This window comes from Passer montanus, unplaced genomic scaffold (genome assembly GCF_014805655.1).
Source record: "Passer montanus isolate IOZ18808 unplaced genomic scaffold, ASM1480565v1 scaffold19, whole genome shotgun sequence".
Taxonomy (NCBI): Eukaryota; Metazoa; Chordata; class Aves; order Passeriformes; family Passeridae; genus Passer; species Passer montanus.
The window spans coordinates 3,550,271-3,577,399 of NW_024366480.1; the positions used below are offsets into that span (position 1 = coordinate 3,550,271).

At 35.3% G+C, this 27,129-nt stretch overlaps 1 protein-coding gene across 1 annotated transcript in view; it reads left to right on the forward strand.

Moving 5' to 3' along the window:
- The window catches only part of VPS13B (vacuolar protein sorting 13 homolog B), a 423,217-nt gene that overhangs the window by 84,724 nt on the left and 311,364 nt on the right, over nucleotides 1-27,129 (forward strand). The window contains exon 15 of the mRNA XM_039705990.1: nucleotides 2,495-2,679. Within this exon, the coding sequence (XP_039561924.1) occupies nucleotides 2,495-2,679 (185 nt within the window). The remainder of the gene's footprint in view (nucleotides 1-2,494; nucleotides 2,680-27,129) is intronic.

Sequence of the window (27,129 nt, forward strand, 5' to 3'; positions counted from 1 at the left end):
CTATTACTGAAGGTTACAACATCTGTTTTTGTTTGTTCTTTGTCCCTCATCTGTATTTGCATCCATTTCTGAAAATCTTTAATGAGTATCTTGTTTCATAAGACTCAGTTTTTCTTTTTATTTTCATATTAAAATAGTGAGGAGCAGTGGCTATTGTGGATGGGCTTTATGTGACACTTGGATCTGTGGTGTAGACATCCACAGCTGAGAAGTATTGTAATGTCCCTTTATAAGCAGTGGGCAGAAACAGTGACCTGCAGAGACATTAAATTTGTAATCCTCAGATCTTGAATGAATGGATATCTGCTGTGTCTACAAGTGCTGTTGTCTTTCGATTTACCTTAAAAGGTTCTAGACCACAGTGTTAGGTGTGGATAATTGTTTTTACTGTAAGTATCTAACACTGAGCTTAATTCCTCTTGGTCCAGAGAAGATGGTTTTCACTTACCAGCTGTTTGCTTGTATAGACAAGGAATTAAAGGAAGGAGCTCTGTTTAGAACTTGAGGTGAATTCTTGTATGGCCAAGTCTAAATTCAAATTGATGACATTATGTTTAGCTGTACCATTGTGTAAACACAGTGGTTGAGAGATGTCTTCAGATGTTCAGAATGCTTATTTCCAAACCATGCTTCATAAGTCACATCTGCAGCTTATGGGCCAGAAGAGTTAGCAGGAGAATATTTTATTACTGTGCTGCTTCATCTTGAGCGTAGTGATCCTGGTCTGAGAAGTGATGTAGTATTTTTTTCTTCACAGTTGTCTTGGTGAAGGCCCACTCTCACTATCAGATGCAGAATATTCAAGAAGTCTACTCCTTATTACCAGAATTTTGTGTTATTTTTTGCTGCTGAGGATTTTAGAATTTGAGCATCGTAAATGGCCTGCTTCTTAATTCATGGAGCCTCCTGCAGAGTCTCTACTGCCAGTACTATCTCACATGTTAGGTCATACAGCTGCAGCATTTTCTTTTGGGCCTAGATAGAAGATGTGGTGTATTATGGCTGCCTCTGAGAGTTCCTTGGAAGGTTTTGATTTTCCTGATCTGAAGAGTCATTAAATATGTGCATATCTTTACATTTTCAGTCCCTAAGTATTATGGTAAAGCATGCTTTTCTTCAGGGCCAATGGATTTTGTGTGCAGTTTCAGCAGCTTTGCCTGTAGAAGATGTGGTGTATTATGGCTGCTTCTGAGTTCCTTGGAAAGTTTTGATTTTGCTGATCTGAAGATTCATTGAATGTCTGCATGTCTTTACATTTTCAGTCCCTAAGCATTTTGGTAAAGCAATCTTTTCTTCAGGGCCAATGGATTTTGTGTGCAGTTTCAGCAGCTTTGCCTCATTTGAGGCTCTGATTCCCAGTGGAACATTTACCTACTATTTATTTTTAAGGGGTTGAAACATGTCTCTAAAATTTTCTAATGGAGGAGATGCTCCAGAATGAGAGAGAGCTAATACATGGATCAGTATTTATATTTCATGGAATCGTAGAATGGTTAAGATTTGGTGCAACCTTAAAAATCATCTAGTTCCAACCTTCCTGCCACGTAGGACATTAGAGAAAATAATGCTAAATAGCAGAAAAAGTACATTTCATTGGTGGAATGGGAGGTGATTAGGGCAAAAATCATAGTGTTAAAAACATGATACAGGAAAAGGCTCCAAACTGGGAGGGCTAAAGAACCTTTATAGTTTTTGTTGAATGTAGTAAATCAGTCTGTTGCTTGATTTCAGGTAATAGTGTGTAGATTAGGAAAAAAAAAGTAAATTGCCAACTTTGCTATAGTTTTTGTAAAGCATTCTTGTTGATGGAGCATTATATTGTCGCAGAGGAATTTATTTTCCAAACAAATGTCCTTTACTTTGCCCTGTCGAATGCCTGTCTCCTCCTGTTGCTCCTCCCCAGTTAAAAGATGAGGCATTGAAAAAATCATAGAATCACTTAATGAGCTCTGTTAGCAAAATACAGAATGTGGGCTTATTTATATTTTGATGTATGAATATTGTCTATATGTTTTCTGGGTCACTAGCCATATGTCATTTAGTGATGCACTGTAAGCTTTGTAAATAAAAAAATCTGGAACATTCAATTTTTGAATAGTTGTTTTTAGTATCTGCATACCTTTGAGTAGCTCTTATTTTGATGGGAGCACATGGAATTGCTTTTATTTAATATTTTCAAATCAAGGGATAATTAGATAAAAAGATATGGGTTTTTTCTGTCACATTCTGCAGGGAGATCTAAAGTTAAATCATGTAACAATTAATCTTTAGGTTTCATTTCAGAGTAAGTAGAATCAGCTCTAATCTAAGAAATCTAATAAGCACACAGTTCAACCCTTACAAACTAACTGCTTGTACTCTGATATTCTGTGACTACGTTTTAAAATGGGTTTTTTTTTTTTTTTTAATGAATATTCTGTGACTAAGTTTTAAATGTTTTTTTTTTTTAATGTGACAAAGTAATGATTTTCCATCTTTCTTTTATTTTAAACAGGTCCAAGCGAGCTCATGTCCCGCTAACAGAATGCATTTTTGAGCTCCCTAATTTGACAGTTCAAGCAACTAGAGCTCAAACCCTTCTGCTTCAAACTATTTATCAGAGCTGGTGTCATCCTGTTGGAAATGTCAGTTCAGTGGTGGTAAATGAAGCTTTGCTGAATGAGGTTTTCCAAACTTCAGGTAAGTATGTGGTGCTTTTGGTTATTTATTGTGATACAGAGCACTGCTAGTGAGTGTTCATACAGCTATATCCTTTAAATTCAGCTTTTTACTTATATTAGCTAACAGACAGAATGGTTTTTTGTGTGCATATGGGTATTTATAGCTTATATTTAAAATCCAGGATGTAAGCTAAGCCACCCAGCTTCACTCCTTGGCACCAATTTCTGGATGCATTTAATTTTCCCATACAGGATAATTTTTCCATGCTTCCCTCATCTGAAACATCCACTTTTGCTACCTTATATGGTGCAGTGTTATTACTTCAGGATCATTGAGGGGTGAAACTGGATTATTAAGGGCTTTATTAATCAATGGCATACATTGAATTCTTTAGAAGGGCTGCAAATGTTTCTCATTATTTCATAAATAAATGTTACTTAACTGTTGTGAAATTGCTGAAGATATGCAAGTGTTGGTGATGATTACATAAATAATTAAAGTTGTTATCTGTCATCTTTTTGTAAAACATCCATAGATTTTGGGAATAAATTAAGGATTTTGACCAGTTTGCAGAGGAAACCAGAGTTTTCAAGTAATCCAGAAAATTATATATATATATATTTCTATTCAGGCTAGAGTAATTTAGAGCTGTTACTGTTTATTTGTTGTAAATAAACCCATAACAAGAATAACAGATATTTTGGAATATTCAGCATTGCCAGTCTTGGAGAATGTGTCAATAGAATGATTTAGGTGCAGAAAATCATTATTTGAAGCAGAGTGGTGGATTAGACCACTGGAAGTCTTTCAGCTCTGCATTTTTTGATCCTTTCCATTCTTGTTTTTCACTCCTCCTGTTTATTGAAGTTAAATATATGTTGATCTAATGTTGCACAAGAACTGTTTTGCTTTTGTGCAACCCTTGGAAAAAGTGTTTAAAGTGATTAAGTTTTCTTTTTTTCGTGAATGTCACTTTTGTCTTTATTCCTTCAATCTGCGTGGGTCACCTGAGAATGGGATTGTGACATTTTATTTTCAAGTCCTGGTACTTGTAAAGATAGCAAGTTTACCATCCACACCATGGAGAAATCGGAAAATACAGTTGTTGGATTGCTTCAGATGCTCTTAGGGTTTGCACAGTTTCAAACTAACCTGTTCTATTATTTTACATGTTTCAGTCCATCAGTGCAATGAACTGTGAAACAACTCTGCTAACAGTATCTGTGCAGAATAGAAATCTGGAGCACACATTTTAAGTACTTCAAATAAAGTAAATGAGCAATATAATGCAGTTATTTTGATCTTCTCTTGTTAATGGCTTTATGCCTCACCTGGTAAATTTTACACTTCTGTAGTGGTGCTTGGCATTAACTAGACTGAAGGCAGCTTTGTGTTCAAGGCTATGAAATGATTGCTGTCAATCCTTTTGTCTGAATTTTTGGCTTCATTGATTCTCTAAGCCTCCTACCGTTAATTTGAATACTGTTGTGTCAAATTTAATATCATGCCTTGTTGAAAGCCATCCTTCCACGTACTTTAACAGTAACACGTATGTGTCTAAGCCTCTAAAATATATTTGACTGTATTTGCACAGGGAAGTTGAAATTTCAACTTTTCTTTTGTCATTTTTCTTTTTTTCTTTTTTTTTTTTAATGAAGTAACTATGAGGGTAATACAGTCAGTAAGGAACTTGTCAGTAAACAAGGTACAGCTGTTAAACACTTTCACTTACATTCAACTTAGTTTCTCCAACATAAAACAAAAGCTGCTGCATGTTTTACTTGGAGTCCTTGTTTTGAGCTCCTACCTGCCACTGCATGTCCCGGTGCTCCTTTAGGCTGGTACAGAGTGGCCTTACAGGGCTCTTGTGTTGGGCCTGGCAGTAGCCTGGCAAGGTATTTGGGCTGCCCCTCCTGCCACTGTGTCTCTGAGAATCTTTGTGGGTGAACTTATGAGCTTTTCTTGTGTAACCTAAATTCTCAAGGAAAAGATTTTTTTTTTCCCCATGGAATTGTGTTTTCCATCTGAGCACAACTTGTTTTTGGCTATGCACAGAAGTACTACTTGAAAGAAAATAGGTTTCCATCTCCATGGTGTTGTGGATTAATATTTTTTAATTAATTTGCTACAAGTAATGAAAGTGTAAACACTTGTTTTTAAATTATTTTTTACTGTCCTTCCTTTTCTTTTTCTGATTACATTAAATTGTACTGTTCTTGCAGGAAAAAGCAAGAATATACTCAAAGATTTCCTTTCCTTCACTTTATTCTATTTTTTAGGGAATCTTCTTGAAATTAATTGCTTACTTCTGCTGTTTCAAAGAATTGTGAACTATGTGTTTTATGAACACAGCGGCCCAAATTTTCTTCTATGTTTACATTTTCAAACTTCCAAAAGTTATCTTTATAAGTAATTAGAAATATAGCAGGACAAACAGCTATGTCTCTATCCAGATTTTTGCCCCTGTTAAAAGTAAATTCAAAAAACCTCCCTATATATGACATTATTCTGAAAAGAAAGAAAGGGCATATGTATTTTGTCTTCTATTTGTAATGGTCTGCTGTTATCCTGAGGTTTCTGCTATAGGCAGATCGCAGGATTTTATACATTCTTGATACTCACTGTAACATCATGCTTGTTTTGTAATTTGTGAATGAAATATATCCTCCTATGTAAATGGTCTAGTTATTAGCTACCTGCACACGTCTGTTCTAGCAATCTGTTTCACTGATATTCTGTGACTCAAAGTTTTCTTCTCTATGTAGCTCCTCATACGTAGCTAGTCTCAAATGTGTTTGCCATTTGTTTACATAGCCTACAACTTTCTCAACTGCTCATGTCTGTATTGCTACTTTTTGTGTGTGATTGAGGCGTGTTCTTGGGCTGAAACAGTTGTTGCTGAGCTCTTTATGTCCTTGTTAGGGCTTTGTGCCAGATGCTGTTGAGAGTGTTGGGCTTCCTTAACACATCAATTCAGTATTCCTTGAACTAAAAAGTGATACCACAACCCTTTGTAACCTCTCAGCCAAGATCTTTTTCAGCAGCCATTGTGCTATGGCTTTTTCCAACACACCATCTCTTCTATCGAATCAAAGCGACCCCCGTGGCAGGGAGAAATGATGAGAAGAACTCCATCTTATCAGAAGGCTAATTAATTATGTTATTATACTATATTATTCTATATTATACTACACTATATTACATTACATCTAAACTGAATCTGCCAAGCACTCAACCCTGCTCACCTGCACTCATCTTGTGACTCTCTGGTGACTGTCAGCTGACAGTCCCAACACACACACACTTTTGGTTCTGATAAGCCAAGGAAACAAAACATCATCACTTTGGATAAACAATCTTCATATTTTATTCTGCTTTTGCACAAACACAGGCACAGCAAATGAGATAAGAATTGCTTTTCCTTTCTCTGAGGTTCAGAGAATGTGTATCTCAGAAATCCTTGGGAAGAATTGTGCCTTGCTTTTCTCTGTGAAGAGAAATGCAGCTACATTCTTCCAGTTTTAGAACTTTATCACTGAAACTTACAATATGGGAATACAATATAGGCTAAGATATTCTGTAGGAAAGGAACAGATAATATAGGGGAAAATAGAAATAAAAAATGGTAAGGAAGAAAAATAGGAGAAACAGGATCACCTAATGAGAAGGGAAGAGAGTGGCAGAGGAATATACAACAAGAAGCAGGGAGAAAGAGTTAAGGTAGAAAAGCAGTAGAAGTTAAAACCAAAAATTAATGGGAAGACAAGTACAGATGCATGAGTTGCAGGAGAGGGGAGATCCTTTGGGAGGAACACACGACTATTGTCCCTTTCACCTGCTGTGGAGACGCACACAAGGTACAAAGGCCCCTTTGGGAGCCGGTTTGCTAGAAAATGGCTGAAAGACCTTCTATTGATCTAGTTTAAAAAGGAAGCTCTGCACTGTGTGTTTCCACAAACATATGAACAGAGTTTATTGCTAGTATCTGGGGTTCTGTCCTAAATTTTCACCTGGAGCAGAAATTTTATCCTGCTCCAGAACTTGTTTCAAAGATTATTGATGTTGAAGTTAGTCTGGGGATTCAAAACAACCTCTCTGAGCTCTATGCTCTACATATTCTTTTCTGTAATAGATTAATGGAATGCCAGAAAGGGAAGATTGCTTGAAGATTAACACTCTTTTGTCCCTCATCTACTTTTCTCCCCTTGTTCTTCAGAAATCTTTTTCTATTAGGAGAAAATCACTTTACTCAAATATTCCCTAGTTTGTTATTAGATTGTTGTCTTCATTAGATCATCTGAGAGTTTATTTTCAAATTAAGTTGCCCAAAGGCAAGCTGTCTGAAAAAAAAAATCCGAAGTCTCAAAAGCAAGTTGTGTGTGTTTGGTATCTGATAGAATTTAAAAATGAAGTGCCTGTACTACTTGAAGTTTGTATTTGTCATACATATTAGTAAAGTCTCTTATCTTAAAACTTTGAGTAAAAGATGCATACAATACTGTGATTGACTAAGCATAGAACTTGTGGAGGACAGATAAAATGAGTATGTCAGGAAATAGGTATGTTTTTACTCTAGAAATTTTTTACAATCATGTTTAAATATTATGTCTGTCTCAGCTTGAGATTATTTAATTCTGCTGAAGACAGGTTTATAATTATAAATTATATGGAATTTAATGCAACTTCTAAAAGCATTCAATTCCCTTCATTGCATTTACACCTTTTGTATTCCATAGATTTAAATGTCTAGTTGGGAAAAGTTCTTTTTAGGGTTCTTAGAAGTCAAGACAGGTTAAAAAAGAGAGATAATATAAGCAGATAAAGGTACTACTTGAATAAGTAGGCATTATCATTTAAGTACAAGATTAATGCATACTGCCTGAAACAGTTACACAAGAACAAAAACTATAGAAAACTTAAAATAGATGGGAATACTAGTGACAAAATGCAGCATAACAAACAGAAAGTAAAACAGCTGCAGACAGCTTTTTGCTCTTTTTCATGGGTCAAGAAAAAGCATTACTGACTTTTTAATGCATTACATCTAAAATAAAAAAAGCACAAAAGCAGTCTTCAGTCCACATGAAACTCTTTGGAAATTTATGTTTTGGTTTAATTTTATAATCCTTTTGGTATACAAGCTCAACAGCATGTTACTTGTCAGCTAAATAATGTGAGTTCTTATGCTTGTGAAACATCCCAATTCTACATTTCAGTTACTATTAATGTGGAAACAAATGTGAATTTGAAATGCATAATGTTTTCTACCTTATTGCATGTATAGATCTTAATATTATTGCAACTATTAATATACAATTTAAAAGATAAAAGTAAGTGTCCAAAATACCAAAATATTAGGAAAGCAGCATTAGTTAAGATCTTTCAAAGGTTGAACATGATTAATCCTATAGAGTAATTGCACTCTGTATTTTTTCCATTATTTGTTAGTAAGTACCTGAAGTACTCTGTTTCTAACCATTTCAGCTTGCCAAGAAAATACATACACAGTCACACATGGCTTTAGTTTACTCTGGAAAACTGGAACTTGCTACCACTTTTTCCTTGTCCTGTTCAGGTAGTTCATTATTTTGTTGACAGTTCGGTTCCATTAATCTGGTATTTTTGGGAAAATTGCTTGCAGACCTTACATTTCTCTACTGAAGGTGATCAAATAGGCATTGAATCCCTCATGTAAATGATGTCTTAAAGTTAAAATAAAATCTATTTTCCAGAAAGTAACTGTAAAACTATTTTATGCAAGATTTCATGTGGGATACCTTAATGGTTGAATAATAAATTTTACCTCATAAAAATGAAATTCAATAATACAGTAGCTTTCTCAGCGCAGTAGCATCTGGTTGAATCTCATGAGAGCCAATATTTTCCAACTCATTAGGATCATGTCGTTCTGTATGTCGTCAACATTGACTTAGCCAAGCTACCTTTACTTACATAACCGCCAAACTATTAAATAGGTCTCTTGTGGAGTGAAGTCAAATATTCCTCTTATTTTGCTTTTGCCTTGGAAGAAGAAAAGAAAATGTACATGCTGTAACATTTAAACATCTGGTCTAAACCACATCAGGGTAACAGTGAGGAAAGTAACAGGATTCAGTATTCTTCCCAGGTGTACATATAAAAAAGGGTTGTGGAGCTGCTGCATAGTTCTTTTAACCACTTAGGAAAAAGACTAAAATAAGTGACTTGCCTTTCTAATACCCTTGTTTTTAAAACGACTTTTTTCCTCTTGCCTGCTCCCTTGCCACTGAACTCCAAAACACAAAAGCAAGCCCAAGACCAACATTTCAAAGTTTAAAGGTAATACAGGTTGTTCAGCTCTAACTTCCTTGCAACATACTGGCATTTAATCTCTGTTCCATATAACATGGACAATTTTGCATTCATTTGGATGGGTATGAATTGAAATTTCTGTCTAAAATAGAAGTGTAAGAGTGTATTCTCCTAATTGCTTGGGAGTGGCAGGACAGAGCTGTATGAAACTTGCACAGTATAAACGGTTTATTGTCTTGTGTGGGTGATTACCCACATGTGTCCTAATCCTTCACTTAGGCCCAGAATTCAGAGTGTAAATAGTATTATTTTTATATGTTGTGCATTTCTGTGGAACTCTGGTAGATTATCAACTCTAATTTCAGATGGAAAACCAACATGGATAAGTAGCCTAAGAACCTAAGATTTCTTATTTAGCTTAATTTTTTTAAGCTTAGTATAGTTGTGTATAAGATGTTGTTTCCTCTTGTAGTAAACACTTTCAGTGATATTCCTAAGTCATGAACTGACTTGCACTGAAAGGAGATAGGTGGGACATTTTATTATTTCAGTATGTAATCAGTGATATTTATCTTGCCGAGTATCTGAATAAATCCTCTGCCAGAAGCAATGGCTCTGTTGTGGCCTGAAATGAGGAACTGTCATGGAAAGTATGCATTGAAACCAATAATTATGATTGCTTTTTCATTTTTTTCTGGTCTAATTAATATATACTAATAAGCTTTGAAATTGAAACATACAGTATTCTAATGAAAAAATGGTGGTAGGCATACTTAAGGCTTTAATGTGAGCTTAACTTTGATATGTAATGTTGTGCTAAGGAATCTAATGTACTTCAAAATCCACGTGAGACTTCTTAAATGTCTTTTGTGTTGAAAGTGAATGTATACATACTGTCAACAGAACAGTGAAGGAGAAAAAAGATAAATAAATCAGTGGGTTGTGAAAGGAATAATGCATGCATGAAATCCATAGCTGTGCATAAATGTATACAGAGTTCTTGTTTCAGAATTGCAGGAGAGCTCAGTTCAGTGTCTATGTTGAAATGAACAGCAAATTCTTGAGTATGTTGGTGTGCTACCAAAAAGCCAAGACACCTAAGCTTAGAGCTATAAATAGTGCCCTCACTCCAGAGTCAGTAGTTTATTTGCACAAATAGCAGTGTGACTGAGAGCACCTGTTTTGTTTGTTCAGCTGCTAGTTTGGTGTTATTGCTTGTTCTTGTGCTTGGATAGCAGAGAGGTAGGCTGCCTTTTTGCTTTGTTCTAGCTGCCAGGTACTGCATCAGGTGGAAAACTCTACAGGGAGATTGAGATGTTGGCTTTTAAGAACAACAGAGCATCTTGAGCCTAAATTACTGAAATTCAGAGTTACAGCAAGAAGGCTAGGAAGAACATGAGTCTTGAATCTGCTGAATAATAGCAACTGGGAATTTTCTGAGAAGCATTCAGAGCACACACAAAAGAAAACATCAGAGATAACTGAAGGAAAGGTTATTTTTTCAGTGTGTGTGCGAAGGCCCAGAGAACCTGTCAAATTTAGAGTGAACCTGGAAACCATCAGTGGTTGCTGATATAAAAATAAACCATGAATGAGGCGGCCATAGTGCTTTTTTGACATCTGTGTTTTTAAGAAAAAGGTTCGTGCAGAGGTGTTGCAGTAGAAGTATTGATGCCAGTCACTGCCATTTCCTGAACACTGTTTTTCAGAAGAGCAGAAGAAAGCTATTTCTTTGTAGCTGGCAAAAAATAATAGGGTTGTCAGAAAATTCAAGTTGGAAGGTCTACAGGAAGTCTCTGCTGTTCAATCTTCTGTAAAAATCAGAGTCAATAATGGGATCAGACCAAGTTCTTTAGGGCTATACCCAGTAAGACCTTAAAAATCTCCAGGGGTAAGAATACCCTACCTTTCTGTGCAGCCTCTGCCACTGCTACACTGTTCTCATGGTGAGAAAGCTTTTCTACCATTCCAGACAGAACCTTTCATATTTTAGTATATGACTATTGTCTTTCATCTTACTACTGTGCAGCTCAGTGCAGCTCTTTCATACATACAGGAAGGCTGCTAATATGTCAGGTGTGTTCCTGCTGGTTTGACCCTATTAAACATTAAAACAAAACTAAAACTTAGCTTGACTATTCTTAACACTCTCTGATGGTGACTCTGAAGTCTTTTTCCTGTTCTAATTCTCATGCCAACTGGATTTAACCTGAGTGTTGATGCATCAGTATATACAAAATAAATCATGCTGTTTTCTGATTAGTAAATATACTGATGTATGACATTAATTAATTCCAGCTTAGAATATCACTCTCTGCTGGTTTGACATTTGTGGAAATTACCAAAGTCAGTATCTCTCCTTTTGGCCTTCTGATGAAAGAGTCCTATTTTGTGGCATACTAGTCTGTGTTGTGAGATATTCTGAGGGGAAATGAAAATGCATACAGGTGCTACAGCACAAAGAAATTATTGTAGTTTATGGTCATTATGGTATAATGTTTTCTGTTTATGGTGTTATTGGACATTTTTTATTATGTTTACTTATATTTATTTATTGAAACGACTCGAATCACTTTAAAAGAATTTGGAATGCCTTATAGTGCATATCTTCCCCCTTTTTATTCAGAATGAGACATTTCAGTTTGGAAAACAACAGACTAATTAGAGGTTTTGATCTTGAGGAGGCAAGAAATATCAAGACATTTTTTAATGGAGTAGATTATTAAGGAATGTCAGTGAAATGAGAAAATAGTAAAGATAAAATTGAAATATTCCTGTGAGGAACTTATTGTAGGAAAAATGTGTTTATTTGTAGTAGTAGTTTTTATGGAAAAAAACCCCAAGGCATAATCAAAATTAGATAGGTTTAAGAATAAATAACAAACATGGTAGAAGCATGTTTTCTGTTTGAAAATATGTTATATTGACTGCTGACTTGGGTAGTAAGTTTTTGTAATATATATAGTCTTGATCAAATAAAAGTTGTACTGAATTTAAGTCATAGGGCAGATCCCAAATATTCGACTGCTGCTTAAAACTTATTAGTGTCTACAGTACTAAGAGTTAAAAATTACTAGTATTCTCTAAAGTTACTTTTATGGAATAAACTCTAGTGAATGGTATGGAAAACAACTTTCCACTTGTGAGAGTATTTAGGTTCTTGTGACAAGGTAAGTTGATAAATACTAATGATATTCTTGCCATAGAGATACCTGATTATTATGTACTGCAATAGCAATTTTTAGTCTGATGCCTCATGTGATTTCATATTATATTAAATCAGACTTTTAAAAAAGATACATGCCTTGTAATTATTTTAAACCTAGTGATTATAGATCCTAATCCCATTTTTTAATTGCATGGATATTAAAAAAAAAAACTTTCTTCTCTAGGAACATATCATGTGGGAGAGTTGTTAAGCTGTTAACAATGCAGACTGTATGAGGAGCAATTATTGTATTTCTTGCAGTCAAGAATAATGTTTTTCCTATGTGTCTAGTCTGCCTTATAGTCATAGAATATAATGAGTGCAAGTTATATGTAATATGGTAATGGTAAGGACAAAAATTGTATTTTTATTGGAAAATACTGCACTTCAATTGTAGGAGCTCTTTTTCCCATTAATTTTTCACTTACTGTTAGGTCTCTAAATGCAGGCCCTTCTTTTGGAGGAATATTCTACCAAAAGTAGAAAAGCACAGTAACATAAAAAGGTAGTAATGATAAGGGAGACAAAGGCCGTGAAACATTAGGTTCTCAAGAAGCTATAGTAAGCAAGAAAACTCTTAAATTAACATTTTACAGTTTTGATTTTGCTATTGGAAGGTAATTATTAAGGAGCTAATATAGAAAAGGATGTGTTCCATTGCAGTGTTATTTAATGGTATCCTGTGAATGTCCCTTCTGTTTGTGTGAAGCATAATACAAAAATTAAAAATGGCATGAGCAGATGTAGCTGTTTTGATATTGCTTTGAAGTGTTGTAGTGCTGTAGGCAAGTGTTCCTTATGTGTAGTATTCTAAAGGTATGTATCACACTATGTGAAACACTAATCAAAATCTTGGATTTTAAGGAGACGGCAGAGGTCTCTGTATAACCACAGCTCCTGGATTCTGGAATCTTTGTCTTATGTGAAATAAGAACTCTTTTACCTGCTTAACATTCTCTAAAACACACTTTGTAACAGGGCTGCTGGTTATTCAAGGAAAGTAATCAGAAATATTTCCAGAAACAACTTTGTTTTATTGGAGATCATCTAAATAAGCGAAGTCCCTAGTCTGAGCTTAGTTTCTTTCTTTTATGACTCCATCAAGTTCAAACCAAATGTTTTATGCCTGATTTTTTTTTGCTTTGTTTTGAGTGTAGCATGCTGAATAAATCCAGATATTACACTGTCTTATGCTGATTTCTCCCAGTTTGTTGCTGTGACTTTGTTGCTGCAATTTTGTTGCTGCATCTTGCTCATGCTCTTTTTCTACTTTTACTGTATTTTTGTCAAATTCTGTGGTAGTCAACCCTTTATTGAACTTCTTGGTTCCAGTCTTTATGCATTCTCCTGATTTGCTTCTTTTTTCTTCTTTAATACACAACAGGGGACCTGAACAGTTAGGTATGGTTGGTAGAATTGTCTCTTGTATGGTAGTTTCAAAGGTTTTTCTCATTAAAGATGCTTTCTCTGAACTGTGATTTATGGTAAGCATTTTCTCCTCCCCCCATCAGTTACTGCAGGGCAGGAGAGTAACTAGAAGATACAGCAATTAAGAAGAAATTCAAGTCTTGAGTAATGTTGTATGTTTTACATCTTGACTTCTGGAAAGGGTGTTCCTATTACTATTCTAGTCATTATTCAGATTTTCCATTTTGAAGACATGGATTCTTTTTTTCTCAACCTGCTGTTGGAAGAAGAAAACCTTAATTGCTCTGAGGGGTGTAATCTTGTTGAGAAGCTACATTTACTTCTTCAAATGAATTGTCCCAATAGTGGAATTATATTGTAGACTGTTTCTGTTTATTGAGCTAAGTGAATACTGGATGATTTAGAGCAAAATGCAAGAATTCCAACATTATAGAAGCCAGTCATCTTTGCAGCTCTGATGAGCCTTGGAGTTCGCTTGTGTTTTACCTGGCTTGTGTGACATACCACAGCTGGATATAGCACTTCTGTTATGTCAGCTGCTTTATTCTTGCATTAGTTAACACTTTTCCTTCTCCTCTATGTACACTCAGGTTTGCAATGTAGCCAAATACCAGGTATTTTAGTATTTGGAATTACTGGAGAAAGTTTTTAAAATAATAATGATTAAAAATGCTAAGAAATTAATCACTTGCTTTACTACAAGCCAAGAAAACCAAAAAGAGTTTTCAAAGTGGCTGATAGCTTTCCTAACTATTTTAGAAAGTCAAGGAGTCCATAAGTTTTCAATTTTCATCCATCTCCCAGAGTATTTTCTTTACCTTTTTGCTGTCTTTTCGGAGAAAAACTTCTAGGAAAAATCCATTTTATGCTGTCTCAGTATCAGCCAATTTAGTGAACTCAGTGGCTTGTGCTTGGAAGTTATCTGGTGTGTTTTGGTTTCAGTTCGGATAGCAAAAAATACATTTTCCAGATGTGGTTGTGCCTATTGTTTGATAGATGGCTCCATTCAGCTTTCTTATTTTGTGTTTTCTGATATTTTGGCTTTTGACGGACTATACTAAATTCTGTTCCTTTCCTTGAATGATTATGTCATCTCAGAAACTCAGACCTCAATTAAATTTTGAGATTCTGAATTACTCTTTTCAATACCTTCAAATTTGTGGGGAATAAATTAGTCATCCATCTACAGTGAGTTCAGCAAAATAAGTGAACTGAGAACTTGGTTTAACGGTTTGCTTGATTTTAAGCTTCTGCACTTCCAAAGGATGACTAGAGTTCGAGAATGACATAGGGGTTTTGTCAGAGGGACTTTGGATATCACAAGGGTCTGTTGTGATTTGTGATCAGATGTGAGTCCATTTTTACCCTGTAGGAAGGAGAGGAGTGCAGCCTTGCCTTGCAGAAGGGTACTTCCCTTGCGTGAAAAATGTACAAAAGGCAAGCAGGTTCTTCAGTACAGACTGTTACAAGCAAAGGAAATGGGAAGATGGAGGATGATTTATTTTATTGATGTATTTACATTCTAAACTAGTCATACTGTTGCTCATTCTTCCCAGGATTTAAATGCAGTTTTTTATGGGTGCTTGACAATGAGTATTGCTGTTGTAAGTAGTTATGACTGTGCTTGCTATGCTCTGTCAGTAAACGTCTGACTGGCAGGTTTAGAATTGTAGTGTATGCAGTGTAAAACACCTGTTAGATATCTGTTAATACTTAATCTTTTTGCAGATTCTTTTGGAGTCACTCTTGGCTTTTAAAGAATGTAGTTTCTGTGTGTATTCCAGAGCTTTTCAAATGCTGTGGAATTGTGTTACTAAGATAACATACAGTTCAGAGGGGTGAACTGCACTATTCTGGGCACAGTCTTACGAAATTGTATCTAAAAATAAACTGTTTGTGCCAACAAACCAGATCACTTCAGAGACATTAGGAATCCATAGATATTTATGTCTACTCATTTTAGACTGAGCATAAGCTTTAAAGCAAAGCTTTGAGGCACTGACGTAACAGCATTTGCAGTTCTGTTGAAAGCTCATGTGATTGTGTCTTGGTATAGCTCTCATAGCTCCTGGTTTCATCAGTTAACTCTGTATTCCGTTCACTGGGCTTAGATGAGGTGGTTGTGATCACCAAAGTGCTAAGCACTTGATCTTCTGTCTTTCAAGAAAGCTTTTTATAAAACTTGCTTTGATGTGTACTTCGTGTCCAGGCTACTTTCCCAGTGGGATTACTTTTATGCTGCTGTCTATTCACATGTTGCAGTATCCCATATGTTATCAATGAAACACAGCTTGCCAGCAGATTTTGAGCTTATCACCAAGATAGTACCTCTACCATATTCAGCAATAAGATCAACTACTTCTCTAATTCATAAAATTTGCTTTCTGTAAATTTGCACAAAGTCTTGAAAAATTCTCTTCACAGGTACAGAATATTTCCTAAATGCAAGGAAAAAACTATCTGAAAAAGGGAATAGTGCTGGACAAGTAGATTGTCATGACCTCAGTCTTCGCATCTCATGCCCTCCCACTTCCTTTGCTGCCTTCATTTGAATGATTTGCTGAGTTTGAATGCAAGCCTTTAGGCAAGTTTCTTTCTAACAATGTCAGTAGAAAGCTGTTCTAACTTAAAAACTGAATGGGAAAATGACCAACAGAAAAGAGCTGGTGATTTTTACAGCATTGCAATAAGCACTAAAAAGTCCGCACGCATGGTTATGAGATGAAATAAAGAAATATGGCAGAGAGCATTCACTGAAAACACATTTTTTCAGTATTTGTCTATTAAGCATTCAGTCTGTCAGGCATTCTGTCAGATACTGCATTTGCTATGGTAGTACTTGATGAGAAAACTGAGCTGCAGCAAAAGAAGCAGCAGACTTTTTAATAGAATACCTTGAAGCAGGTGTGCAAATAAAATGGATGATTTTCTGGGGAACTGAATTTGTGCATTTCACTCCCTTTTACATTCTGAAGCTGGTCTGAGTTAAGAATGTTGTCATTTGGGTTTTTCTAATACTGCCCAATCTTTTCTGGAACCCACTGAACTGTACACATTCTTCCAGGGTGAACATGACACTGCTTTATTGTACCAGGTGGCTTTGTTCTTAGGCTTTCAAAATGCCATGAGTATCTGCAGGTTAATTAGATGAGTATTGTTAGATTTCTTCAATTCTTCCTTTGAAATTCTTGTTTGCTGTAATGCAATAAGATTTATCTCTAGAATAAAAACATCTCTCTGTGTGTGTCACATTCCTTAATCCCTTTTGCAGTTTGGAAGACTACTTTTACTCTGCCGTTTGGATATAATTGCACATGTTGAATGTATTTGAACATATTCTGATAATGTTTATTTCCTATGCATTTATAGTACTTTAAAAGTTTCTATTGCAAAGAATGGAGAAACTTGAAGCTTTATTGTGCCAGTCTATGTTCAAATGGCTGTGAACCACAGTGTAAATTTTGAAACCAGTTCTGACTTTGCTTTGCTGCTGTTTTGAAACTATTTTCATTAATAATAAGTTGTTGTCGGGTAAATCTTCTCATCATGTAAAGGGAAAAGATACGCCCTTCATTTCTGTAAAATCCACTTTAGTTTTCTTCAATACCTAATAGTCATGGTCTGTTTCATTGAGGTAGTACAGAGCTTTCTAGTTTTAGCAATTAGAAAGGTACTTAGTGCAGTTGCACTTGAAATCACAGTTCAGAGCTGAAGGACTTCTATGGGTGCTTCCCTTTGGATACTGCTTACCAGGTGGAGCTCAGGAACCTGCTGGCCTTAGTGTCAGGATGCGTTCTTCTTTTTGTAAGCCATAATATCTGCCACTCACTTTTTCTTTCACCTCTGTTAAATGCAAATATAAACTCTCAGACAAGTCTTTATATTCAAATGTTGAATTTATTTTGTTTGTTGCCATTTTTTCTTATCTTTCCTTAATTTTAAGCATATAAACAAAAAGAGCATCAAGGTGAGAAGATACTCCATGGTGGTTCTACTTCAGATGAACGTTGTATGCTGTCTTGTCCTCCCAGGCGTCTCAAAGATAAACTTGACTTCCAAATGCTGCTCAAGTCATTCTTTTGAAAGGTCACTGATCATCTTAAGGCTTCTTTGGAGTGGGAGATGACTCATAACAGAAATTGCATGCAAACATCAAAAGATTTCTTTGTAAGAGGCAAATCTACTCATATTTCAGTCAACTGTATTATCTATTCAAAATGTAACTTTTCAAAAAGTTCCATTATCCAAAACAAATTCCAGTTGAAAAAGATGCTTTTTATGTTGACAATAGTTCATGACTGTAACAACTTTGTGAGACTGCAGGGGCTTTTTTGATAGATTCATGCTGGTGTAAGTATAGGAGGAAAATCCTGCGGCCTGTATTCTAAAAGCATCAAGGCTGGATGATCACAAGGCTTCCTTCTTTTCCTATTAATTTTGTGTTACTTGATGGTTCACAAATTTTCTGTTTGAAATGTTGGTTCCCTCAGTTTTCTAATTGAGGCCAGCTGCTTTCTGAACTATCCTCTTGTTCAGGCTGTGTCTCTTTAGTGCAGTTGGCCCTTTCTAGGTGCTAGCTGAAGTATATTTTGCTGGTTATTTTTTCCCCCTTTTCTGGCTCTTTTAATTGCAAGATATTAGATATTGGTAGTCTAAACACCAGGAAACTGATTTGAAGTTAAAGAAGAATAATACAGTTTTCTGATGGTTGTCATGGCATTCATCAGTGTAATCTTTAAAACAAAAAAACCCCAAAAAACAAAACATCAACCATTATTTTATAGTAACGCACCTATTTCATGGGCTAGTGGAAACATAACCTTCTCAGGAATTTACCAAGCAGCAGCTATTGAATAATCATTGTTATATATATTGCCAGTAGTTCAGAGATATGTTGTGATTTTAGACATTGGCAAGAACAAGCCTCTCTTGTTCTTTTAAGTGCTTTTCATTGTCAGGCATTTATACTTAGCTAACTACCTCAGATATTCTTTGTTTTTCACAAATTCTCTCTGGTAAGGAAATCTTCCTTATGATAAGGGGAAAACCCCCTAAATACAGAAATGCTTCAGCAGCACTCTGCTTGGTCAAGGTGTTCTGTGGAGGAGATGGCTTGGGGTTTGTGTGGTTTCATTATTTCTAACATAGCAAGGAAACAGTATGAACAGCTACAAAAGTTGATGGTTTATGGCCTGCCGTGTAAAGTGGATAGAAGCCTCTTGAGTAAAGTGGATAGAAGCCTCTTGACTGTTCAGCTATCCTTGCTGCTGGATTTGAAATGTGATTTTCTGGCACTGCAACTTTTGATGTCAGGAAGGTTAGATGACTTCTTTGCTTTCTGTCCTTGATGTGGACCATCAGCTTTATTAGCCTTGGAATCTGTGTCAGATTAATTCCTTAAGCCTACTGTGAGTTCTGCATGCTTTTCCCAGTACCACATAATGTTGTGCAGTGCTTCTCTTCTTAAGTTTTTAGTTCCACACCTGTTTCTTTGTTGAAAAAAAAGGCTTCTAGAATGTATAGGTACAATAGAATTCTCTTTTATATCATTCTCATCTGTGTTAAGAACTTTTTGATATTTCAGTTGTAGGACTCTGTTTCCCAACAAAAGTCATGTGACATCAGCAGTGAGGTGCAATAAGAGCTCTCTTAGGATTACTTAAAATAGAATGGAAGACTTTGAGTATATAAGGTTGTGTGGCCTTGAATGTGATTTTTATTTGATATATGAGCTGTGACATAGCTATTGCATGACTGAGATGTGCCTGTAAGCGATGCAGTGTACAGATGGGGTTTCTCTGAAACAAAGCCAGCGACTAAATCTGAATGTGCTCATTTAAAGGGTAAAGAATACTTCATGAAACATATGGAAACATTTCTATGTTTTTTCATTAAGAAGGCTTCTTACTCCTTACGCATTTTTATGATTGTTCATGCTAATGTGTTATTTACCTGAATCAAGACTGCCTATGCATCAGTTCAGTTTTAGTGACATTTGTATAGTGGTATGAATGAATATTTTATTTAAAAACCCACTAAATACACTTTTCTATTATTCTAGAGATTTTCATCATTTCAAAGGTGAAATAATCCTTTTCTCAGAAGTGTTGGAAAAAACCTCACCATTATGTATTGCAAAACACTTTATGTAGGAATTATATAAAACAATAGTAATAGGCCTCTTGCACAGTAGGATTTGAATTAAATGGTTATTGGGATCCACTGGTATAAAATAGAGAATTATTTAAATTTGAACAAGAAATTTATAAAAGAGGATCTTACTACTCAAAAGTATGGATGCTGAAAATGTGCAGGAACCATAGCAGCCCACAGCTTAGCAAAGGTTTTCTATGTCATTCTATGTCAATAGGAGGATTGAGCACCCAAAGCACCTGAGTTTCTGTGGTCTGTAATTACTTACCAGAACACTATGGAAGAAATATGTTATTGATTTTTCTCATTCTATGGGGAAAAAAATTAAATTACTAAACACTAACTGCTAAATTTTTCTACTCTATTTATTTGAAGGGATGTGAGGTGGAAATTGCAAATCCTAAGTTTTTCAGTTCTGCCCACATATGTACCATCTGATTTTCCTGATTAGGCTGTGCTTTAAATTTGAAACATCCTTTAGCAATATCTGTGGCATCTAATATAATATGAAATTATTTTTTTCCTCCTGCGATGTCAAATCCATAGTGGGTTTTAACACTAAAATGTATTAAATTAATCTAGTGGTGGCATTCATGGCTGCTCTTCAACATTACTAATTTAGCAGAACATGGCCCTCATGCTTGAGCTTCCTAGGGAGTAGGTCAAAACAGATAATATTTCCCTTAGAAAAGAGGGATATTAAGTACATTACAAAGCAATGGTGTGTGTTTTCTTTGCAGTTATAGATGTCTCATTATAATGGATCAGGACTTTTGCTTTGTCCCCCCTCAGACCCATGATTACAGTAATTCTGAGCCAGAATTTTTCTTAAACTATTTTTTAGTCTGACTGTACCCCTAATAGAAGGTATTAGGGTTCAAGAAACAAACATGTAACACTTGGATCTAGGTCTTACAAAGTCATAGATGGTTTTTCAGAAACTTCTGGCACCTTTTATTCTTGTACACTCTCTTGAAGTGTTTCGGTGCCAGATTTTGATTTGTAGCCATCTTCATAAGGTTAAGAGGTTTTAAAAACTCATCTGTCCTCTCTTATAAAGGATGTGATTTCCTTTTATTTTTAGGAAGTAGGACCATACTACTGTGTATAGGGGCATTGTACACTGCACTTCTGACAGCAGCTTTCCCACATGTATAGGCAAACAGATATGTGAGCAGTTCATCCAGCTTGTAGGTCCAGCTGGAAGTTGTTCTTTCTGAGGGTTATTTTTCAGTCATTTTAGCTGCTTTTCTGGCTTATAATGTGCCCACATGAGCATGAGAGGCAACTGAAGGCAGAGGGGATGATTGCATTGCCCAGTGGAGAATGCCTCAAAGGTGAATGAATTTATAAGCTGGTCTTGGTATCACTCTCTGTAGAAGTCTCAAACTCATCTTTTAGTGCATCAGGTCCTTTTACTTTCTGAAAGGTGTACAGTCTTTCAGGTTAAAATAATTTATATTCTTTATGTGTTTAATATAATTATTAATACTAGTTTCTTAGGTAAATGGCACAGGATTATTTGTATTTCATCTATTAATGCTGAAATATTGAAATGTATCGAAATATAATATTGTCTCAATGAAAAGGATGTCAAGGTTGATGAAATTTTACATTCTGCTGTGCTGTAATGTAGCATTGTGCCAAAAATGCTTTGTGTGTTACGCTGAGAGGTACAACAGCTGAACTTTTACTTATTAACACCCCTGAATTGAAAATTCACAAAGAGTCAGCATGCAGGTGGCATTTAGTGTCTCAGTTTTGAAAGAGGAACTTTTCATAGTGCAGTTTTCTATACTGCTACTATTTGGTAGTGATTTCAGAGGATGTCACTACTTATTCACTCTTGTATGGTGAAATTTCTGCACATATACTGCTGTAAAAATTTCATCTTTTTTTTTTTTTTTTCTTTTTTTACCTTAAAGAGAGGGAAGTATCAAGACTGAATGGTTGTCCTCTACTTTGGAGATGTAAGAGGAGAAATTGGAATGGGAGTGGAGAAAAAAAAATTTGGATTGTAGGAAGGTACATATGGAGATGGTGTTTGCAAAGGGATCCTGCAGTTGTGAGGAGTTGTGAAGCAAGCCTCTGTACAGCTGCCAGGAGTATGCAATGCAAAGAAAACTGCTATTCATATCCAAAACTATTCTAGGCATTAATATTATCCCCAGTATAAAACTAGTTTAAATATTGTTAGTAATAAATACTGCCATGCCTGGCAATTCGGTTAACAAGATGAATTTTGGTTAACAAGAACAATCTTTCTTCTGTGGTATTACTGGAACAAATATGACTTTATAGTATTTACTTTTTGGGGGATGATGGGGTTACTTTGGTTTCTTCTATATTTCTGCAAATAGACAAGATGTATCTCCTTCAAGTCTCTGAGACATTTATATGCTTCTAATTAATTTATTTCCTTGTACAAAAATCCTCTGTACATCAGTCTGTATGGCTGTATTTTGTACAGTTTCTTACTAAAATAAGTAAATACATTACCTCATCTCTTAATTGCCCAGCTATGCCACTGATGACCCAATCCTTGCAGTGTAAAGCTGCTGCTGCTGAAGCTCAGCCAAACTCCAGGGACCTCTCTGTAATATGCTGCTGCAGGCATTTCTAAGTGTGTAGAGCCAAACACCTCTTCCCCTTGGTTTCATTCCCACTTTCATTTGTTCTGGCATTTTTATTCCCTAAGAAAGATTGACATTTCAGTTGCTTGAATATGTAAATGATCTATGTGTTTTGTCATCACTGGGTACAATTAAAATATCTTTGTTTTTCTCTTTGTTTCTTTCTATTTCTCTTGGATATGTAGTATATTTGTGAGCAAGGTAACTGATCAGCAATGCTGCTTGTTCTAAGATCCTTATCATTACTTTTTATTTGCTTTCTCAGTTCTCAGTTTATGCATTGCAGCAGAAATGTTGTAGACTTCTGCAATCTTTAGGAATTGTAAACAGAAATGTTAGCTTATGTGCAGCTGGAAAACAGCTTAATGACTTGTAAAACTGTGGTGTCTATCTAAAAAATCCCAAAGGAAACCAAAATCATTATCTGTACAAAAGTTGGAGTAATTCTAAATTAGTAGGTTTCTAAAATTGCTAGCAGCCTCCATTTATAACATTAACAACTGTCTTCTGGAGAAACAAAATTTGATCATCAGCAAGATGATTTATAATCTTTCTTTGGCCTTACTCTACATTGATGATGTGCTTAACAGATGAAGTAATTTTTTTGTATAAGGAATTTATTTTTTTTAAATCTATGTCTTGTCTTTTTTTATGCATTGTGTTTATGTGTGTGCATATCAGTATGGACATATTAAGATTCAAATACCTTTAAAGAAGTGTTAGGGTACTATGTGTACTCTTAGGGTAGCTTTACTTTGTTAGAAATATTTAAATTTCTTTTTATTTGAATCACTGTCTGGGGTAAATTGTCTTTCCCAAATCATGTTAACGTCTCTTTCCTTGATGTCCTGTTGTAGATATTTTATGTCCTTTATGTATTTTCTCCTGTTGATATGCATTATTTTGCACTGGCAAGATTTTCCAAATCTTGCCAACTATGAATGTAATGGCAGATGTGTAGTTTCCTGTGACAGAATGAAGTCTACTGAAAGTTAGTGTTCAACATCAGTTGCTATTTCATCTAGCTGATCTACACATCGCTTCTGTGTACTCTGTGAGAAGTTTATTAGTTACTATTTCCTCTAGGAATTAATTGGAACCATATGTCTGATTATTAATTATCCGTTCTGGTTGGTGTGTTGAAAAAATGTATTTCCTGTATTTGTTGACATTGTCTGAAGTCCTGGGATCTGCACTGTAAAGTATTCACTGTTATGTATTCACTCCAGGTGGTAGCTGATGCAATGAGATATAAATGGAGAAGCTACACATAAGAAATTTTTATTTATTCTATGACATAATTGAACATAAGGAGGATTTTCCCCTTGCTCCCTTGCTGTATGCTTGTCATTTGATGTTTCATTACTATGGTTCATTATTCATCTGCCAAGTAGGGGCTTCTTAGCACTGCAAAGGTAATTCCCATTCTTGTGTGCTGTAGTAGCATAATGAAAAGTCCTGAAAGAAGATGTAAGTTGAAGTTTAATTTAATGTGACTTGATTGTTGGGTGGAATGTCAATTTACTAGACTTATCTTTAATTCTTTGGTGGCTTCTCATAAGGAATCCTGTTAACCCAGAAGAAATAATTAAGTTCTTTACAATGAAGGGTTTATTAGTTGAGCTCAATTTGCCACCCTGAGAAGAACTACAGGCTTGTCTCTGGAAGTAATAATTGCAAATGAGCAAGAATACCACTGTTACAGATGCAGTAATTTTAGTTTTGTTCCATGAGGATCATCCTCACAGCAGAATTAACTTGAACATGGGTAAGCCAGATGCAGACTAAGGAAGGATTTTATCCTCTCCAAAAGTCAGTACTCAAGCATGGACCCCATAGCTCTAACCTCTGTAATGCTAGTGTATATGATTGAAGATATGAATACCCATTAAAAGTAGGCTTATGTTCTTGTTTGTTTGGAGGAATCTCATAAGGGGAAATAGGTGGTGTGTGCTTCTTTCTGGGAAGTGACTGGAGAGTATTGAGCAGAAATAGTTACTGTGAGCTGTGTGAAAATGCTTGGTGAAGAAGGTTCCATGTTAGAACACAGTGTTCTAGACATGAATGTAATCTTTCCACAGTTGTAGGGTATGCTTGTGTCCATAGGACGAAATCAAATCAAGTGAAATAGCAAACATCCTTGTAGTATTTATTATGTTCCAGTTTTTCTGCATTGTAAAAAGAGGAAATATTTTCTGTCTGTGATGTGCTAAATACTGAATTAATTTCCAAAGGAATGTCTGCTTTTCATTTTTTAACATGGTATTGTATTTAGTGCATTCTAGGCACATGAAAATGATTATGGAAATCAGGGCGTGTGATCTGAACTTCACTGCCATTTGGGTGTGCAGTGTGACTTGTGTTAAAGGCCAGTGTTATTCAGTGCTTCTGCTAATAAGGGCAATTCTTTGTTAAGCACAATAATCCCATTTGATTTGTCTTTAGGATACTTCTTTTTTAACAGATGAAGAAATTATATTCTCAGGATTGGAAGTTGAATTGAGTTTCATTGTTGACTTTTTAATGGTTTTGTGTGGGAAAAGTGATTTGTCTGAAAAAAAGTTCCACTAGTGGAAGACCCCTTATATTTATTTCCTCATTCCACCACCCCAATTCCCAGTATCAGAGTTCTAATTTTTATAGTAGCTTTTCTCCAAATATGTAATAAAGTGTCTCTGAGTAGCAAACAGAAGAGAGTAGCTCTGATTTGGACTAATAGAAGGGCTGTTGCCATTTGTCTTTTCTCTTACAGATTGATTTTGATGCTATTTCATTACTAATTTCTCACATGTAGATCTTTTCACTCTGCCCATGACTATAACTAGCAAAATTATGGCATGATAGTCCCTCTGGAAGAATAGTAGTGGCTCCTTATGGTGGGGCAATGTAAAAATGACCTGGACTATTGAGCATTCCTCAGTTTACTCTTAACTAATTATGCTAAATTGGAAAAGTTTATTAGTTAACATTGCTCAGTCATTAATTAACTTGCTAAAATACAGTGTGTGAAGAGCTGCATTTAGACAGTTTGAAGGCCTTAGGAGAATTGAGTTCTTAGCTTAAGACAACAGCTGGTTGGACTGCTAGAAAGAAATTAATTTTCTCCTGTGAGCTCTCTGTCTAAAAGTCCAAGGGAAAAATACTAGTTTTCATAGTTTTATTGATGCTAATAAGAGAATATGCAATGTGTTGCTATAGAATGAAGAAATGTAGTTGTCTTTAAGGATTTAATTTAGCTGGGCTTTAACCATAGATTTATAGTTAATATGTAAATAGCAGTGCTAGAGAAGTAAATGGGTTTTTAAGATTAATTATCTGGTTCTTCGAGACTTCAGGTTAATAGAGGACAAACAGTGTTTTATTTTGGTAAACAAACCTCTTTATTTGTTTGTTGAAAAAATTCTACTCGATTGGACTTACAGCTTTAGAAATGTATTTCACCAAAATATTTGCCAGGAGAATTTTTTTTCCCCTCTCAAGCATTAAATGCAGTCCACATTTTAGGTAAGGGCATGTTATGAAAGGAAATTATTTATCAATGCACATCTGAAACAAGTAGGTGGTATGCAAATACTTTATCCTCTTTTCCTCACAGAAATCTTTTCCCTGGATCTTTGTGTAAGGAACATGAAGTTAGAACTTCATTTTAATGTGTGAAAAAAAAGAAGAGAATATGTAGTTTATTTATCAAGTTATTGTGCCTTAAATAGTATTATAAAATACAAAACAGTGGTTGTTGCTTACTGATTCAATTAACAGTAGATGTAAGAGATACAATTTACTACCAAAAAAAGAGTAAAATCTCAAAGATAAAGCAGTTGTGTAGTTTCCAAGTAAGTAATACAGGACACATTTTAAAAACATAAGAACTGGTTTAATTTCATTAACTGTGGTCTAATATGTTGTGCATCCCACTCTTGGTAAACCACAGCGGCATTTACTGGCTATTGCTTCAAAGCACTACTGGTTTTCATCCCTTTCATTGGCCAAATGTGTCAGAAGAGCATTAACTGAAGTCTGGAAAACAGTTCTCATGGATTTTGCTTTAATGATAAATCTAGCATATAGTACACTTGCTGATACAATCAAGTGAATGGAATTTCCAAAATCTTGACTTAATGTCTTTTAAGTATGAAGCAATAATGTTTTTATGAAGTAGCTTTTAAATGGCATTTGTTGAAGTGGAGAGCAGCTGGATTAGAAAGGGTCTGTTTCTAACTGCAATCAGCAATGATCATAGTATCATATTACAGTCACCCTATAAAATAGCTTGTATTTTAAGAAAAATGGGGGGAAAAAAGAGAAGGTAGGAATGGAGAGAAAAGCAAGCGTGGTCTGTGTGATGCCCAGAGGGGTCTGGAATTGGTTACAGTTGGGTAATGTTGCTTCAGCTGTTTGGGCAACAGTAGTATAGGTCTCAATATAGGAAGTTCTGTATCAGTTATAAGGTTTATAAAATATTTTGGAGATACAGTCAATATACATTTCTCGAGCATTTTAATATAGGGTGGCTTTTCAATTCTAATGTTTGCCAGGATAAAATTTAACTAAAATAACGACCATAATTGTAGAAACTTTTGCACCTCTTTCCTGTTTCTTTGTAATACAAAGTATTTTTTTACCACTTTTGCATTTGTATCTATTTGTGTAAATGGAATGTATCCCTGCACAGTCCATCTTTTTCAGTTGATAGACTTTGCAAATAGGGAAAATACTTTCTGTTATCTCTTAAGAACACTAAATTTGTTAGTGATG